General features: G+C 38.3%; 1 protein-coding gene across 1 annotated transcript in view; it reads left to right on the top strand.

Annotated features, from left to right (window-relative positions):
• Positions 1-18671, top strand: part of LOC102112051 (pro-neuregulin-3, membrane-bound isoform) — a 340969-nt gene that overhangs the window by 278252 nt on the left and 44046 nt on the right. Inside the window, exon 4 of the mRNA XM_005520469.2 lies at positions 11-37. Coding sequence (XP_005520526.2) covers positions 34-37 — 4 coding nt within the window. The 5' untranslated portion in view covers positions 11-33. The remainder of the gene's footprint in view (positions 1-10; positions 38-18671) is intronic.

Here is an 18671-nt window from a genome sequence, read left to right as displayed (position 1 = left end):
ATGAGTATAGCAGACCATTTAGGAATTGAATTCATGGGTAAGTTTTAACTTCTCTTCCTTTCACTTGCTCATATTTATCTTGGTTCCTTAGTCCAAAGAACATGGAAGTTAATGGGAAGACTCTCATGACCTCCACCACTGGGTTTAATTTGGTTCCTTTTATACTTACTGATTACATTTGAAATTATATGAAGGTTTAATTTTTCTCTTGTCCACTTCTACGGAGCTTAAAACCTACATAATGATGTGTTAGTATTTCATTGGTATTTAATGAAACATAACATAAAGGTTATGTGACCATATCATCTTGAGGAATAGTATTTTATATGTGATTTTAGGGTAGAGTTACTAACTTTCTCATGTAAAGGAAAGCAAGTTTTAAATCAGATTTTTTTTTTCTTTTGTTAAGAATTTGTTGTTAATTACAATATTAAATTTAACTAGGCTTAATAAGAAACATCTTATTAAGGATAATTCTTTCAAAACAGAGAAATAATTTTAAGAAAAGCGTCAAAGATTCATCATTCTATGAGAAAAGTTAAATCGGGTAGGAAAAAGCTGAAAAAGGAGTGAATAATTGCTTCTTACAACTTTGGAAAGGAAAAGATGATGTTCTACTGGCTCAGCTGCAGCTCTGTGTCTGTAGCCTCATGGAATAACAGGCTTAACAGATCACCTCTCAGTTGGTGATCTTCAGACTTGAGGAGATCCATCCCTAACAGAGTTAGTGGTCCTTTGTGTAAGAACAGCTTGCACAAACCTTTAAATATGACTGAAAACACTACAATAAAAAGCATGCAAATTCCTATTGAAGTTCCAAAACAGTTACTTTTAATGTGCTCTTTCCCTATGTTAAGTTGTATTCGATTTTTTTAGATTTTAAAAGTAAGGGCTTTATAACCTATCAATTTTAAGTGACAGCATGGGGATTTTGTTGATCAGTTAAGTATAAATTGTCAAGAAACCAATATGGTGATTAATATTAACTGCATGGCAGGCTGCAGTAACGAGAGAATAGTCAGCAGCTTCAGGGATTTTCTGCTTTTGGATTTGTGCCATACCTAGAGCACTGTTCTCTCTAGAGAATTGGTTCATGAGGTCCAGAAGTTTTGTGTTTCACTTCACTTTGTATGAGGCTTGAAAAGCGCCAGAGGAATCAATGCAAATGTCTTCACGGACTTAGTGGACAAGCAAAGCTGGGAAATGGTTACTTGAAAAGCTCTGTGTATATCCTGCTTTTCCTGCTTAACCTAAATTGTGAGCAGCAGTCTTGAGGCATACAAGTTGAAGGACAAGCATATAGGTAAAAGAGGATAAGGAGTATAGATATATGGGATGCTTTGAGTGAACCTTTCTGTAGAAGCAGGAAAGTGTTACCCAAGAGGCAAAGCTGAATTATTTTAATTTTATATTGAGACTTTCAGTTTCCTCTTTTTTTTTTTTTTAAATGCATCTCTTTAAGTCATGAACTAAAGCCAGTCCCTTAAATCTTGGCTCAGAGTAGTCCACTCATATGAGTAGCTCTCAGATTTTTTTGTTTTATATTGGAACAGATCCTGATGGCATAAAAATTAATGAAATCTTGTGTCTCGAGCCTGAAAATATTGACAGCAGCCTAAAATGAGGTTTGAAGTTGTTTCCTGTGGGCTAGAAAAATGCAAGTTCTGGAATCGTATGCAAAAGTGAAATGCTTGTTCTTCTTAAATCCTCCTCTAGTCGTCATGAAGATTTGCTTAGGAAATGTAAGCATGCATGGGATCACTGCTGTACACGTAGAAAAGTAGAAATCCCCACCCTGTGCACAGACATTTCAGGTGAAAATATGCTCATCAAATTCGGAACACTCTTGTAAAACCTCTACAATGAGTTTACTTCTGTACTGTAGAAAATAATGGCAATTATTGCAAAGAGTGTTTTCTAGCTTGAGAAAACAACAATGCAGAGATGGTGCTGAGCTTAGCTTTGATTGTACATAATCCGTAGAACACTCTTTCTAATGTTTTCATTGCATTTGTGGCCTCAGTTGCCTTAGAAATTCCATTTTCATCATTGCCTTCCATAAATTTTGTTTGAAAACCATGTAAACCATGTAACTTGGATTACCAGGGCAACTTGGATTACCAGGGCAACTTGAATTCCTTCCATGGTAGACAAAGCTAAAAGCTCATGTCAGTGGGACCATCTGTCGTATGTCCAAGGGGACAGATGAAATGTGCACTGAAACCACACACCTGCTTTTGTGTACATTTGCCAAGACAGGTAGATAAGTGTAGTCATTTCCTTTTATTTTTTCTTGCTAGACACTCAGGGATCAATGAAGTGTATATACATAGCCAGTCCTTTTGCTGTCCTCTTAGGGAACATGAATTTGTGTATCCTGTTGTGAAGCAGTTGGTGCTGTTTTCCCCCACAAGCTCCTGTGCCAGCCCATTCCAGTGCTCAGTAGAGACAGTGTCTGTTGCTTTTCCATTACCTGTTGAAATCTCCTTCCTGCTGGAGCTTTCTCTCACAAACAGTACTTTGGGCACGAGAATTATGCATTCAGTTTATGTACCACAGTGAATTTTGTGTTAAAATTGTCTCAAATCCCTTTTCCCTATCTGGCTGTTGTCAGGTTTGTGTTCCATGCAATATTCAATATTGTGCATTCAAAAACTTGACCACCTGTTACTTTAATCTTGCTGCTGATATTGATTTACTCTGTTTCTTTGTATGGATAGCAGAGACAAAGGCAGGTATATTGATGTGGCACGTCTGTTTTAAAATGTTGCAAATGTAGCAATTAATTTATGGTTCTGATGTATTCATGTGCAGCACCTTCTGAATTAAATGAAAGCCAAGTATGTGTCAAGGAACACTGTGTCCTTAAAGTTGTGGATTGAAGCATTGTCATCAGTGGTCCAGCTTTATGAAACTTCTGGTGATAAGGAAATGGTTTATACTTTCTAGTATATCAACGCATAAAAAAAAAAAGGTCTTGTGTCTTGATTCAGTATTCAATATCCATCTCTGATGCAATCTCCCGGACAGGCTTTGGGCAAGGTCTTTTAATCTGTCTGTGCTTCAGATTCTGAATTTAGGTTCCTCAGCTCTGTGGGGGAAATCTTTCAGTAGCACAGAAACCATTTGTTCCGTGTGAGAGGGTGCAGAGCTGGCTGTGTGCTCCCCTCTCCTGGTACGGGAGCAGAGCGGTGTCAGGAGAGCACGGTGCAGCTTCTCTGCTCTGCTGCTCACCAGCCAGGACACACACAATTTCATTCACTTTTCCAACACAAAAGTAAGGGAAAGTTGTCACCATGCTCTTACAAACTGAAAATACACGAGCTGTATTAACAATTCTGTGTCGATGGGAAGCTGTGGTTGGTAATGCGTATGCGAGGAAGAGAGATTGTGAGAAAAAAAATGCAACAAATTATCAAAATAATCAGCTTTTATACAATGAAAAAACTAAGTGATATATCATTAGCATTAGAGAGAATGTGGATACAAGCATCTACAGCTTTTTAATCCTTTTTTTTACCTAAGTGGCCAACTGCACTTCAGGACTGAGCGGCTCACTTTTCTGGTGGAAGTTTTGTTTTTGAGGGCAAATATCTGTGACAGCAAACATGGAGCACTTTGGAGCAACAGGCAGCAGCTGAGAGCTGCTGTGGAGACTGGCCTGGTGCATGTTCTCCCAGCTGCAGAGTGAAATCCTTACCTGAGAGTCATCTGTGGATGTTCTGAGCTGCAAGCCAGTGCCCCAGAAAAGGCGTTGCCTTTTAAACTCATTTCTTACACTGAGGATGGGTAGAGTTAGGGTGTGCTAAGGCATGAAACACCAAGGTGAGTACTGGAATAACCTGCTGCAACACATGAACAAACACAACTGTGTCAGCAACTTGCCTACACCACCTACTCTGATGATCCAGAATGATGATCTTTTATGCTGTAAAAGTCATTTGTGGTGGATACAGCTGAAAATAAAATGCTCCAATAAAGTGCAACAGCCAAGCCACTGCAGTTTTGATGGAAATACAGACATAACATGAACTAGTCTTCATCCTTGGGCTGTTTACCAGTTAAACCAGTATCAATGGTGCAAAGAATTTTGATGTGACAATCTCAGTCTCCCCATGTGTGAATTGCATAAAACCAATGTACTTGGTTGTTATATGTAGTCACTACTTTTAATTTATTCACTCTTCAGGCTTAAATAGAAAATTAGTATTTTTCCTTACAACTACTCATCTTTTCTGGAAAAATCAGGAGCTTCACTGAAGTCAATGGAGTATGAATGGTATATAATAACTTGTAAGTGCTGAATCATTAAATAGCATTTAATTGAGCTGAGTAATAAAGTCAAGAATGGGATCCTATTAAACTTTATATATCTCCTTGCAACGACTACAATGTGAAATGTGTTCAGTTTTCTGTAGTCTGAGCTGCTGTTAATACTGGAGAAGATGGTGCATGCTGTATTTTCACTGTGCCTATTCTCACTGCCTCCTCATTGTGCTAAAATTATGTATGCCTTAGACTCTGGGAATACCTGGTCCAGGTAACCAGATTGACTCTGCGACCTTGTGTCATGCACTGTGACTGGTGCATTTTGATTTTTACAAATTGCAAAAGGTGGTTTTGCTGATGGGCAGGATAAGCAATAGTGCAACAACTTAGTTTTTTTCCAGTATTCCAGAAGTAAAAAGGCAAAGTCCGTGCACAGTTCAAGACCTGTGAGCCTGGACTCTTTCCTCTGAAACTCAATGTTTTGCAGCAGCAACCAGAAAATGACAATAAATAAGATGGTCCTTGCCTTAGTTACCATACTCTTAATCTGTCATAAACTCTGTAATGCTCCAGTACTTGCTGGAAGAGAGGATGAATGTTCTATTGCATGAGCAAAACTGTATGCGTTCTAAACTATATATGTTAAAAAATAAACAAATTAAGTTCTGTTTTCCCTGTATTCATTTTTAATAGTATAAAGCAGGTAGATCTTTTTCTGATAATATGGTACACTGACTGCTTTTATGCTCCTGTTTGCACAAAATCTTATTGGAGATTCTGATCACAATCATCCCCAGAACTACAAAACCGTATCTTTCTAATAATTACATTTTTATTAATCAATAAGCATTTAAAATATATCATCTGTACTCTGTTGGTAAATTTCTGAAGAGCTAAGAAGGGCTATTGTGGTAGGCATTGGTACTTGGAATGTTTTTTTACCATCATCATTGCTCCTTGAATCCCTTTGTTCTTCATCCTGCCTCAAATTTTCATTACCTGCTTCTGGTTTTTATCTTTTCAAACTCAGTAAAGCTCTCGGGACCTTTTCCAAATTCACTAAAGGCTTTGCTCTTGAGACCTCATCTTTCAGTTTGCCTTATGAAATACCTGTCCTTTTTAAGTATGCTGCAAAATAACAATAGCATCCTGAGGCATGAAATGGATTTAAACCCTCAGCACTTTCCATGGGATTCACTTAGCTGGGAAGAAGAGTCATTTATCATCTCTGGAGAAAAGAGACATGAGCAGCAGAAGAGAGAGGTTTTACAGAAGCAGCTGATGCCTGAGCGCTGTAAGAGCAGTGGATGGAGCAGAGGCTCCTCGGGGGCTGCAGGAAGCTCTGCCAGTGGTTGTACCTGTTTAAGAAAACATATCTGCTAAATGAAAGTCAGCATGCATCTGGTGCATAAGTTGCAGGCTGCCTCACATCTTGGCTCAGTTTAGGGCATATGGTTCTAGTTCAATTGAGAGGGGAAGATTTTTACCTAAATGTTTTGTAACCTATCTACCATGGCTCGGTGCTACCTTCTTTATTTTTCTTGGTATGTCATTTTTTCCAATTTATCTGCACTTTTTGTATTGGCAGTGAACTGGGTTGGATTAACTTGCATTATTTTTAAAAGGTCTACTGTGTGGTTAACTTACATGTGTCATTAACTGCTTTATTGTGATGCTTTATCAAAATAGTAGTTCCGTGAACTGGCTGGATAAAATAATTTTAATATATTTAACTTACTCTGGTGTCTTTCCCCAGTATTTGGTTTCTGCTGTTCTCTCTAACTGAACCTCCTGATCATTTGGGATGAAACTTAGGGAAATTTAAGAAACAAAACCTGGTAAAAAGGTTGGTCTGGGTTTCTCTGTTTTGCTGGGGTCTGGGTTGGGAGGAGGAGAAAGTTGCATTAGGTGGGGTGTGTATCAGTCTGTGAAAAGGGTTGTGCATCATCCCTAGTGATACGTAAGGACTGTTATTCTGTCACTCCCGTGGTGAATGTGTACTGACTTCCACTGTGTGCTGATTGAGGGGGCACTAACAAGGTCCAAGTGTTACCTGTGGGCTAGAAGAGAATTTCTGAAGCCTCAAAAATGGATGTTGTGTGTAAGGCTCCGGGTAAGTTTCCATGTACCTCCTAGTGCCAGGTACAAGCCTCTGCATCATGCCAGCTTCAAAAACATTGGCACCTCAGGGAGAAGGGGTGTGTGCTTCCAGGTTGAATTTCAGCTGAGGACACAACATCTCATCTGCTCACAGAGGGGCTTTGCTGGGTCCTGGCTCTACATACAGATATTATGTGTACATTTTGGTTTGGGATGAGCACGTGCCCTTGGTTCCTGCACAGCTGGTGTGCCTCAGAGTTAAATACTTTTTATCATGAAATGCAGGTAATTGGATGGCATCAACACTGAGCAGACAGATGTGTATTTAAATGTGACCTTCTACCCAGTCAGTCTCATAACCTGCATTTTGAATATGGTATTTAGGTAAATGCTGTGCTGAGCCTGAGGAATTGTTAAAACTGACACCACGACGGTATGCTAATGCAATTAGATGACTTGCAGTGTTGAGATTTGGCCTTTGTTTGGGCTCAGTTGCAGTTTAACCAGATGCAAAAATATGTAGACAGTAACTTGTACACTGCTGAAACAAGCCTAGCAGGGCAAAGGTGAGAGCCACGTGTCAAAGGTGATGCTACAGACAGCTGCCACAAGATCTGCCAGCGACACTTCGTATTTCCACTTGAGAGAGGACTGGGAGGAGGCATCAAAGCAGTGAGTACCATCTGGACGTGTCCATGAGATGTTGTTTGGGGTGTGGGGGGATTTATTATTAGTAGAAGGCTGTTGACTGTGTGTTGAGGTTATCTTGACACAGGAGGAGAGGCTCCAAACACCTGATCTGTACCATGTTCATGCAGCCACAGTGAATCACTGCTACTTTGCCCTTCTGCTGCTTGGAGGTGCTACGTAGATGCCAAGTCTCATTCAGTAAATGATGCAAGGATTTGGAAAGCAGAGTGTAAATATCTCAATAAATGTTCCATGGCAGTGGTGCAATTGTAATGTACAGTACAGTTGTACAAAAATCAGTGGTTTTGACAGTGAACTAAATCTTTCCCTGTCCTTCTGTGTCCTGCCTAGAGTGAGTAGAGTCGGTGTCCTGCCAGTAATTGCTGGAAGCGGAGGAGAAGGGTAAGCAGGGTGGAAAAATTGGCAGTGTCCTGCGTAGAGCACTAAGATATTGTTTCAGCACTGCCTTTTCTCTTCTTTTGCAGGAGCTGTAGGATATTGGCACACGGAGAAGCACAGAAATATTCCTACTCTGGCTGATGGCTTTTAATAAAGATATTTTTATTGTAATTGAAAATTGTCTCATGATCCCATTTCCTGTTCCAATCAGCATCGTTTATCCTCATTCCAAGCGTGATTCTGATGAATAACACTGTCCAGTGGCACAGGGTATCTACCAGTATTGCTTCAGACTTACCAGCCAACAATTCTCTGGGACACAAGCATGAGCAGCACAAAAGGAAGAGGGAAAAACAAATCCTGTGTATGAGTGTGCAGGTGGTGTTCTTGTATGCTCAGTTCTTAATAACAGTGGAAATAATCTCGGAGTTGCTTGTAAACCGTTACATTCAAATGACAAATTAACTTTTTTGTTTACCACTGCTGATTATTCTTCTTTGAATGGTTAAATAAATCACCATGAGGTATTTTCATTTAGTATGGCTCCAGATCATTTTGGACTATGTTCATGTAATTTACTCACTGCATTTATATCTGTTGCATCAGTCATCCTGTAATTACGATATTAATTAAGATTTTTATTTTTGTGCTAAGTTAATTATGTACTGCTCCATGCCTACTTTAGCAAGTAAACTCTATTGTAATACAGTATTACTTTATGGTTATTTTTTTACATCTCTTGGTAATTTTGCATTTCACATTCAAATAAAAATGGAAATATAAAAAATAACCTGGAAATGGAGGAGCATAAAATGGGACAGTTTATCAGTTCTCAGCAGAATTAACAAAAACAATTTAGGGTATTCACTAATACTAATACACTAATAATAATTTCACTGTTCAATAGTGAAATACAAAGTAACAGAGAAGAGCCCAACAAAATTAATTAGGGCAAGCAGTTTATAGAGGCGATGAAAGTGAGAGAAAAAGCAGTTTATTTGCCATTCAGAGCATTAATACTTCTATTAGTAGGTTCCCACACCTTACTGTTAATTGCTAGGTGTGTAAGTTGTTTCCTCATTGAAATAATGACCTTAGCCACCCAAAGTTCAAGGTTTTAAGGAATGTAAGGAACACGGAGTGAAGCAGCTGATGCATTTCTGTAGGGCAGTGCTGGTGGCTGCCTGCCTAAGCCTGGCCTCCCTCGTGCACCTCCAGCTCTTGCCAGTCCTCTGTGCCGTGAGATAAAGTTCTTCAGTGCTGTAAAGACTTCAGTATCTCAATGCAAGCCAAGAGTATTTAAAATTGGTGCCTACAAAGACTTTGGGTGTTTTCAGAGTGTTAGTTGACTGTATACTTTGAGAATTGCCGTGTTGGACTTAATGAGTGTTACTTGTGTTTCTGACTAAAACACACTGGAGGTCAGTGGATATTTTGGTATCACATCTGTTATTTCTAAAATAGTCTATATTTTATAATATATTGTACAGAACCTGAAATCAGGATCCAGTGTGTGACTAGACTGACATATGAAGTGAGCATGTTATTTTCCTGATCGGCTTGAAGTTAAATAAATCTAAAAACCCAGATATATCTCTCAACAGTAGTTACAAAATTGAGTATGTACAAGTAATTTGGTGCAATTGTGCAAAGCTAGGAGTATCTTTGTTTCCTCTCTTGAACTTCCATTCTTCTTCTCCCTACCTTTTCTCTTTTGTACCTTCCTGATTGTTTTCTCTTTTTTTAATGTACCCCTGTGGACTTTCTTTTTGTGTTAGTTTCATAAATCTACTGAGCAATGAACTTACTCTGTTTAAGTGTGTTGCTGTTTGCAGCAGTGACTGCAGATCAGTGGTATCACAAAATGCTCTATTTAGCTTTAATGGAGAGTACAGCGTGCTCACACTGGAGCTGTACTCGTTTATTATCATAATGCCCTCTCCTGTACCAGAAGTGATGCAGCATTTGAAAAATGGAAATCACAATATACACTAACTTCACCAGCTCATGAAATATAAATGCTCAGGAAATGAATACAGTGTTAAATACAGTTAATCAGCTTTAGAAAACCAAAAAATATGTATTTATCACTATAATGCGTACATGCATGGCATATTAATGAAAAATACCAGATACTTCATTTTCTGTGTTTATTCTACACTGTGCTCATTACTCTCATTCAAATAATTTAAATTTGCTTTCAAGACAAGGACTATTTGCTGCTGATGGGAAAAGTTTGGATGTCTTCTGTGCCATATTTTTCTTTGAGGCTGTGAAGCAGAGTCTATGCACTGAATATAAAGCCAGCTGTGCTGGAGATTTTGCACATTGGACTGGCAGAGTAGCCTTTAAGACTGTTGAGCTGTAGTTATAGTTGCACATGGTGCATTGCTAGGAAGTGTATCATAACAATATAAGACTTTATTAAACTCAGTTTAACAGCCTCCCTCAGTTGAGAGTGTGAGACTGTGACTTCTGCTGAATTTTGCTGCATGAAGGTTTTTTTATGCTTCTGTACTTCAGGTAATGTGCTTAAGTCAAAACCAAGAAAGTGTCCTTGGTTGAGTGTTCGTTTAATGAATGATGAAGAGAAAATTAGGAAAACAAGCAAGTATTTTATTTCAGTCAGTTTTTCCTTGTGAATCTATCTGGTGTGTTTTAAAGATTTCTTTTGCCTGATGTAGTTTCTTTTCAAGGTGAGGTGGTACCAGAGCATCTCATTCTTTCAATTAGTAGTGAATCCTGTCTTGAAATAAGATGGCTGACCAATGGTGGGAGAAGGTGAGTGCATCCAATAGAAATCCTATAGAAAAAATCAAGTCACTTTAAATTTATTCTATAAAGTTACTTAAAGGTGAACTGGAGAGAAAAAGTAGATGTAATTGTCCTAAATTACACTGTTTCTTTGAAGTTAAATAGGTACTCATGTGGCTTTTTAAAAAAAAAAAAATCAAGCACATGTTCTAGTCAAGTTTTTGTTCCAAAAAAAACTGGAAAATATTCATTTAAACCACAGGAAAAATATGGAAATTCCATTATTTATTTTCTGCTGAGTACAAGTGGTGATTTGTGAGAACTACACTGGATGGCCAATGTCTTACTTGTCTGTATTGGGTCAAAGGTTCTTATTTGACTCTGATGCAACTGATGAGGATAGAGGACAGCTGAAAGACAATTCAAGTGTAGGCCTTGGCACTGATGTTGCATTATCCAACTTTTATGTCAGGAGTTGTTTTGCTAAAAGTGTGAGTAATGCAGTGACATTGACTTGTTTTTTCAAGTGATTTGTAATTTTTTCTATACTTTTTAAGACCATGTTTTTAGTATCCATGTTTCAGCTCTGTTGATGGTTTCATTGCCTCAACACCTTTGTGGATTTGGTTTAGCATCTGTGGGCCATGAATCAGTATGGTAATCATCCCATTCAGTCTGCTCAGCTATGTGCAGCCAAAGTCAAACAGTCTTTCTGCTAAGAAAATTCAGAATCACCTGTAAGTTTGCAGGTGGAACTCTTACTGTGGCAAGTACCCTGTGAATTCAGAATTGAAGTGTGCTCCACTTACTGGATTTTTTTACTTACAGCCCATATTCCTGGTTCTGGTGGTGCTAGTTTGGCAAAAACAGGGCATAGTCTGTTCCCCTTTTGGAGCTGTGACGAACGTGGTGGGAAAACCGTTCACTTTTTAAGAAACCCGTTCTCTGCCTCCCCAGTTCCCAAAATATGTTCCATTTACCTAAATCTTTCTTCAATTTAAATCTGTAGAGTTTCTTCTCTTAATAAAGTATGCTAATAAAAATTCATGAAAATAGCAGCATATGATTCACTTGTCAGGGAATTATCTTCCCATAATACCCCCCCTGATGTAACATTACTTTTTCTCCCATTCTATACTCCTCATTTAATGGTGCCGAGGTGTGTACCATCAATCATTTCATTCATCAATCATTCATAAAGATTACTTCTGTCATCTTTACTGCTTGCTCAGTCACTTTGATACCTTCATCTTATCCTTCCTTTTTTTGCTCTCTGTGGTCTAAAAAATATGGATGCTCGTGTTGGTAGCAGAGCTGTGCTGATGAACCTGCTTTCAAAGTCCTCTGCTGTTCAAAGGAGTCTGTCTCTCCATGTCATTACTGGTGTCACTGTTCTTGAGAACAGATTTTTAGCTCTTTATTCCTCTGGGTGTTTTCCTTTCCCCTTCCATCGTTTGTCACAGCTCTGCAGCCATCTCTCACTCCCTGGTTGTTTTGGTATCTCCGCTACTTCTGGTGTCAATGTTATCTTTTTTCCCTTAAGAAAGTCTGTAATGCTAAATTTTCTGAATTATTCATGAGGACATATATGAACACCTGCATCTATTATTCAGAACTTCTAATTTCTTTTATGCTAGAGCCTAGAACCTCCTTTACCATTCAGTAATAAATGAGAGCCTTCATTTTATGCTGAGTTTTTTTTTGCCAACTGTCTTTTAGTTAATTCTGCAGGGCCCTGCAGTGCAACAAGCTACAAACTTGTTAGAATAATTTAGAGTATCCCTTCCCTCTTTGCTGTCTCTGTCTTCATGCACTGGCCTCCCTGTGCAATGAGTTTGAAGTGGTTCTTGGTCTAGAATATATTATTTACTAGCATACAAATCTTTTTTCTCCAATTCTTTTCTCAGATCTTTTATCTGTGATTATTTATTTATAGTTATTGCCTTTTTACCTTCAAGGAGGTGCTAATTAATTTTCTGAAAGCTTTTTTGTTTGTTTGTTTGTTTGTTTTATGCCACTTATTATACTCCCACATGCACTTTTTTATTTATGTTCCCTGCTGTCTGAAACTTCTGTCCTCTAGAGCAGTAGTTGGTGTGCCTGTGAGTTTCCCACTTATTTAAAAAGTATTTGTGAAATGGATGTCCCAGAACCCCTGCATGATTCAGGCTGGAACCTGAAGGTCTCTAACCTGAGGCTCAGAGCAGGATCAAGTCAGGTGCCAGGGCTTTATCCAGATTAATCTTAAAAAACCTAGGACTGAACGGCTTCCCCAGGCAACTTGTTCCAATATTGATGGTTCTAGTGGTAAAGGATTTTCCTTATATTTAGATAAAATAGCTCAATTTGTTATTTTTCTAGAAATACTCTGGAATAATGTGTTTTCTGCTACTTGATATTTTGTGATTCAGACAAATAATTGCTTATTGGTACTCAATTCTCCGCTTATTTACAGTGCTGTGCTCTGAGTAAGTAAAAAAGAATTTAGTCTTAGTTTTGAGAGTCCTATTTTTCTTGTCCTGTCGAAGCTATACTAGTCTTCATTTATTTATGTCGTTTTACTGCTAGAAAAAGCATGTGATGTAACTCTAAAATAAACCTCCCTCTGCAGCTTTGTAATTATCCAGGTCTAGAGAACGATATTTTATCAGCTTTGTGGAAAAACAAGTTCTAAAAGTAATGAGTTGCAGTCCATTGTTTTAAATTAGATCATCCCAACTGCAATGCCAGGAAGTTATTCTGTTCTAGACACCTTTGCTTATTTACTGTATGTTTGTGATACTGACAATTGCTCACCTAGTACCTGGTGTCACGTTAAATTCTGTATTTAGGCAAAAATGTAAATGAACAACTGGAAGTACTGAGATTTCTAATGGCCACAAAGATGTGCAAAGCAGTTTGACAATCTTGTCAGTTTACAGAAATATGGTGTTTAACCTGCTGTGGTGCCTCTTTCTGACCATTTAACAGAATTCAGTCACAGGAGGAATCGTAGCATTCACCAGCAGTTTATCCAACTCTTTAACATCCTTTGGGTCTAGCATGAGAGAATCAGAAACTGTTTGCTGCAGCTCTCATAATGCAGTCTCCTCTTCAAAGAGTCTTGGTAGAAGAGTCACAGACATCAGAAAATGCCATCAAAATGAGGCTTGGATTTAACTAAACAACTTAAACACACTTTGTTCCATAAGTGCTTTTATTAACTTATACTTTTGCAATAATCTGAATGAGGAGCATGAACACTCAAAGTGGATTAAAAACTGAGGTGACTCCCACCTCAGTTGTGAAAATCTATGAGAAGCACTTTTGGATGCTCTTATACCATTTTCCTTTCTAATATTGTCTGTATTAAAATTGCTTTTCTTGCATTATATATTCCAAATACATGAACTCTATGAAACTTTTAATAACTTTAAAATAAATTAAAATGCCTCTTTAGATTATTATTTTTACTTTCCTCTCTTACTTATCTTTGTGTTTTAGAGAATATTGACCTTTTTTTTGTCATCTAACATGAATGTAAAATGACATAATAATTTTCATTAATTTTATTTTTCATTCTGTTCAGCAAATGATTATGAATTATGTTCTCTTATTCACTAAGAAGCCTGAATGCAACCATGTGAGATTTTTTTAGTTAGCCAAACAGAAAAAATATAATCGCGGAGGATCTTTCCATTTTGGAAACCAAAGGTAACCTTTTGTGCTTTTAACAACAACACTGTTTGTCAGGTTCATTGCCTGTGGTATTTTTTTTGATTTTTTTTTTTTTTCCCCCTGCAACTTGTTAGAAATATTTGGTAAAATACCTCTGCCATCTTTGATCATACCTGACCCATTTCGTTTGGAGCAGCCCAGATCTGTCAGAGGCCAGAGCTGCCCTGCAGAGCCGTGACTGCCCCGGTCTCATGGAGAGGTGAGCTGCTACTGCAGCACAGCTGAGAACAGAAACAGAGTTGCAGGAGGGCTTGAATTTACTGAAGGAGTGATGGCAAGAAACAAAAAAATTTGACCATAATTTTGCTTTCTTAACCAGGAAGAGATCTATGTCTTTTTGAAGAATTGGATTCTGCTGTGCTCCTGGATATTAACGTGAGATTTCTCTTGTGCAGTGCGATGAAATTTGTGGTTGCAAACTGATTTGAAACTGTTTGTATAGTTAGTGAACAAAAGTAATTTCAGGTAACGTAATAATTCTCATTTACAGGTTGACAGTATTGTATCTGAAATGAATATAAGTGATTAAAAAAAATATGAAAACCATATTTTTGTGTCCCAGGTGCTGCAATGGATACTAACTTACAGTTCTAATAATAATTCCCAAGAAATAATGTAATTGTGATTTCTTTATGTAATCTGGCATTCACATCTTTTTATCATTACGTCTGTCAAAGATTTGTTTTACACTGTGGGGGATTGAAAGATAAATGCTGACGGATGCCCCTGTATCTTATGAAAAATTGTTAAGTGGCTAAATATATAAATGCATTACTGTATGAGATAAAATAAATCTTAATTCAAGACAGAAAATCTCAGAGGAATCAGTTCTAAAATCCAAAGTTCCATGAACAAAAATACAACTCAAGATTTATAAATGGGAAATTACTGGTTTTGCAAATTCCTTTTGTCTGTGTGAATACTTAAACCAGCTATACAGGGCATAGTTTCCTCCTTTATTTCTGTAATCCTTTCTGGTTTTCTATTTTCACTAAAGCATGTGCACACACATTTAATTAAAATAACTTTCTTTTTTTCCATTTGTGTTATGCACAATCACGCAACTTCTAATTCCTTCCAATCTAACTTACTGATCTAATCACATGTTGTGTAATGATCCATCCCATTTTGTCCAGGCACATTTATAGCAATGTATGAAATGAATGTACCTTTCCTTAAGAATGCTGTTAATATGGACCATTGTGGAACAGAAAGCAGAAATGAACCACTTCAGGTTGTCTACTGCTAGGAAGTGTTCTAGAGGTTTCTGGTCTCTTACTGTAAATTTAATCATTCTTGGTTAATAAGTTTGTTACTACTCTAAAAATCCAAAGTACCACGGAGGTAAGGAGTGATGCAGTTCATTAGTTTAATGTCACTGAATCAGAAGACCTCAGCTCCTGAGATGAAGCATTTAAACAGTCCATTACTAGAGAAAGCAAAGTCGGTGTGTGAGAGCTGCTGTGGCAGCAGTGCTTGTATTCCTCACCTGCCTGAAGAGGCACAAGTGCTGTGCTTGGGGCCTGGCCTGAGCTGCTCACCCACTTGCCACACACATCAGGGTCTGTTCTGCCTAGCTTGTCTTATGTAGGGATAAATAAAACACTGAAGCTGTGTCCAAAACCACAGGGGAACCTTTATAAAATAATCAAATGCCATTTATGTTCAGCTGTTAGTGTTGCACTTGGTGTTTTCAAGAGCATTTGTTATGAATGCAATGAAGAAATAATGTTCTATTGTCCAAAATACTGTGTATGAAGTGTCTGAGCCCTTCTCTTTGCTGCTGTGCCTATCTGCACCTACTGCTAAATTGCAGCTTTTTAGGGAGGAGACAAGTAGTGTCTGAAGAACACTCATGTCTGCTGGATCGCTTCCCAGGGCTGTTTGCTCAGCATGGGGAACCGTGGATCAGGGTTGTAAAATGCTGTCAGCCCTCCTGTTGACCCATGTTTTTATGTCAAATCGTTTAAGAAAGAAGCTGATGTAGGCAGGAAAGGTAAAGTTAAAAGCAGGGGGAAGTCCAGTGCCTCTTCAAGAAAACAAGGTGAAACACGTTCAGTTGTTGGTTAGGAGACAGCATAATCAGCTGGGAAAGGCAGCAGTGATCCTATGAAACACTGTGATGCTGTTGCTGTAGAGGAAAAGGAGCTGTTTCCTGTTGTTAGCCTGAAAGTCAAGTCTGGGAATGATGGTTCTCATGGCAAAAGTGAAGCCAGGAGTTTTGCTGAGGAGACAAATCACTAAGTGCTGCAGCTGAGTCAGAAAATGAGTGTTGGTCTGGGGAGAAACATCAATAAAATGTGCCTTATGGATCAGGAGAGGAGTGAAGGTTGTTCCAATGTGGGTGAGACCTATGATGCCATGAACTACTGCTGCAAGCTGCTGCTTTTGCAGGCATGAGAAATGTTTTTTTCTGGCTGTTCTGTGCGTGATACGGGATGTCTGATTCAGAGTTCATGGCTTTGTACGCTGCTTAGTAAACATACCACGGCAAAGTTTCACACTGGGACTTAATTAATTTTGCTTCTCATGTGGTCAAGTGTTCCTTGTCCATATTTTTATTGAGATTTCTATTTTTGAAAATGACCTCATCTTTTTTCCTTATTTAATTTCTGTGACATTATGCCCTTTTTTAATTTAATTCAGTTAATCCGGTTTGCACTGACAGGACTCCTGTATACCCTCATGTACTTCTGATTTAACACAATCTTAAGTGTATCCTCATTTCTGAGTGTTTAAGGCATTATTGTGCTGATAGTCTACTAGAAGTATGTATGGAGTTTTAACAGACATGATCATTGTGTCATATAATTCAAAGCAATAAGAGCAGTACAATTTTAGGGGGAAATGTAAAAATAATCCCTCCTCTTCATCTCTTCCACAGAAAATAGCTGGTGTTTTGTAGATTTTGGTAGATGCCACACATTGCCTGTTTCAAAAACAGCAGATGATAAAGCACTGACCCCAAGCCCTTACCAAAGTAAAATTTCCAAGCTGAAGTTGAATCAGAGTTGGTTTACTTATGGAAAAATATAGTAGATAAAAAATATAACACTGTGGAAGTAGCTATCATAGAGAAGGTATTAGGAAACCATTTATCTGCTTATCCATCACTGGTGACTGGCAGGGTGAAAGGCTCTTGGCACTTGGAGCCATTGCTTGCAGCATGAAGGAATGAAGCAGCATCCAAAAGAATAACTACAGGAGAGGAATTTGCATTTATTGTCTTGAGTAAGTGAATGAATCCTGCTTATAAGTGCCATGAGCTTTCTCTGTACAGAGATGTGTATCTCTACAGAAAGCACAGTGTGGATTTAATAGGAAGTTCTTGCTGTTGACTTTGAGGGAAGGCTTGGAAAATACTTCCCCAGAGCTATGCTCGCTTCCTCCCTTTGAGGACCTGCCCCTATTATTTTAATTAAAAAGCAGCAGACAAAATCTGATCATACACAGCCTTCTCCACACCAAACCCAAAGTTAAAATGAATTCTTTGTGCTCAGAGTAAAACTGAATTTAGCAACCATGTCATGTAAGCAGAGCTTCTGCAGCATGCTCTGAAAGGCAGTGTCATGGGAAAAGCAAAGGAAGCAATTGCAACATTCACTTTTCCTTTTTATTGCCAGAACCATGCCAGAAATGTTGTTAGGGAGCAACGGTTAATTAAACTGTTATCAACTTAACTTTGGGGTATTTCATAATCTCACCCTTGGCATTGTCTTTTTATTAGGAAAAGGCTTAAGTGACTATGAAATATAATGAAAGGCCGTGGGGAGGGCTTGCACACCACAAAGCTGCTAATCCATTGGAGACTTCTGTGGGAAGTGATCATTTTTCAACAGCAATGCAGAGCTTTGAAGGTTATCAGGACCTTTTATCTTCTAGTCAGCTTTCTCTGAACTTGAAACTCTATCTGTGTGAAGTACATCCCCAGCAAATACCCACTGAGCTTGAGGTGGAGAGACTAATGTATTGCTTGCTGCTTTTCCTCAAATGTTTTAGATCCTTAGAGCTGTTTATTTGCTTTATGTAGCATGTGGGAGCCTGAGTGAGAGTCCAGGACATTAAGCACAATACGTGTTTAATGCTCCGGAGAGTTTATTGTGCAAAGTGTTAGGTGTTGTTCAGACAATGTAAGCTCGACACTGCAAATATAGAGACATATATTTGTCTTGACCTCAAACTGAAGTAAAAGGTCCAGACTGATCCAGTAATAGCAGGAGTGCAGTATTTTCCTCTCAGGTTGTTTGTTTTTGAGTAAGAATCTGATCATCTGGGAACACAGACCGTGCCTGCAGTTCACTTTCATTTTTTTTTTCCCTATCATTTATTATTTTTATTCAACACAGAAGAGTCTTAGCCATAAGTGGGAACAAGGTGTCTGAGAAATTACTGCCTGACTTTGACATTTGTACTCAGTCTCTTCTGTTAAGCCTTGCAAAGAGTAAGAACAGTTTGCTTTGTAAAGGAAGAAATGAACCCCAAGAGCATCTGACAAGACATAATTATTTGAAAGGAAGCTAATAGGAAATTTTTCAAAAAGCCTGTTGGCAGAATTTGGAGTTTCTGCTGCTGAATAGATCTCTTGTGGTTTGAATCTTGCCATTCCTAACCACACAGTCCCAGTGATCACTCTGGGAGCTGCCATCTCAGTGTTTAGTTAAACATGCCCGTGTCAGCACTTTAATACAGCTTTAAGTGACAGCAGTATTGGGCTGTCCCCAGCCTCATTTACTGGTGAATAA

Source organism: Pseudopodoces humilis, chromosome 9 (assembly GCF_049639895.1).
Source record: "Pseudopodoces humilis isolate 2021_Gansu_Grassland_sample_001 chromosome 9, ASM4963989v1, whole genome shotgun sequence".
Taxonomy (NCBI): domain Eukaryota; kingdom Metazoa; phylum Chordata; class Aves; order Passeriformes; family Paridae; genus Pseudopodoces; species Pseudopodoces humilis.
This window is presented reverse-complemented; position numbering and strand designations above follow the sequence as displayed.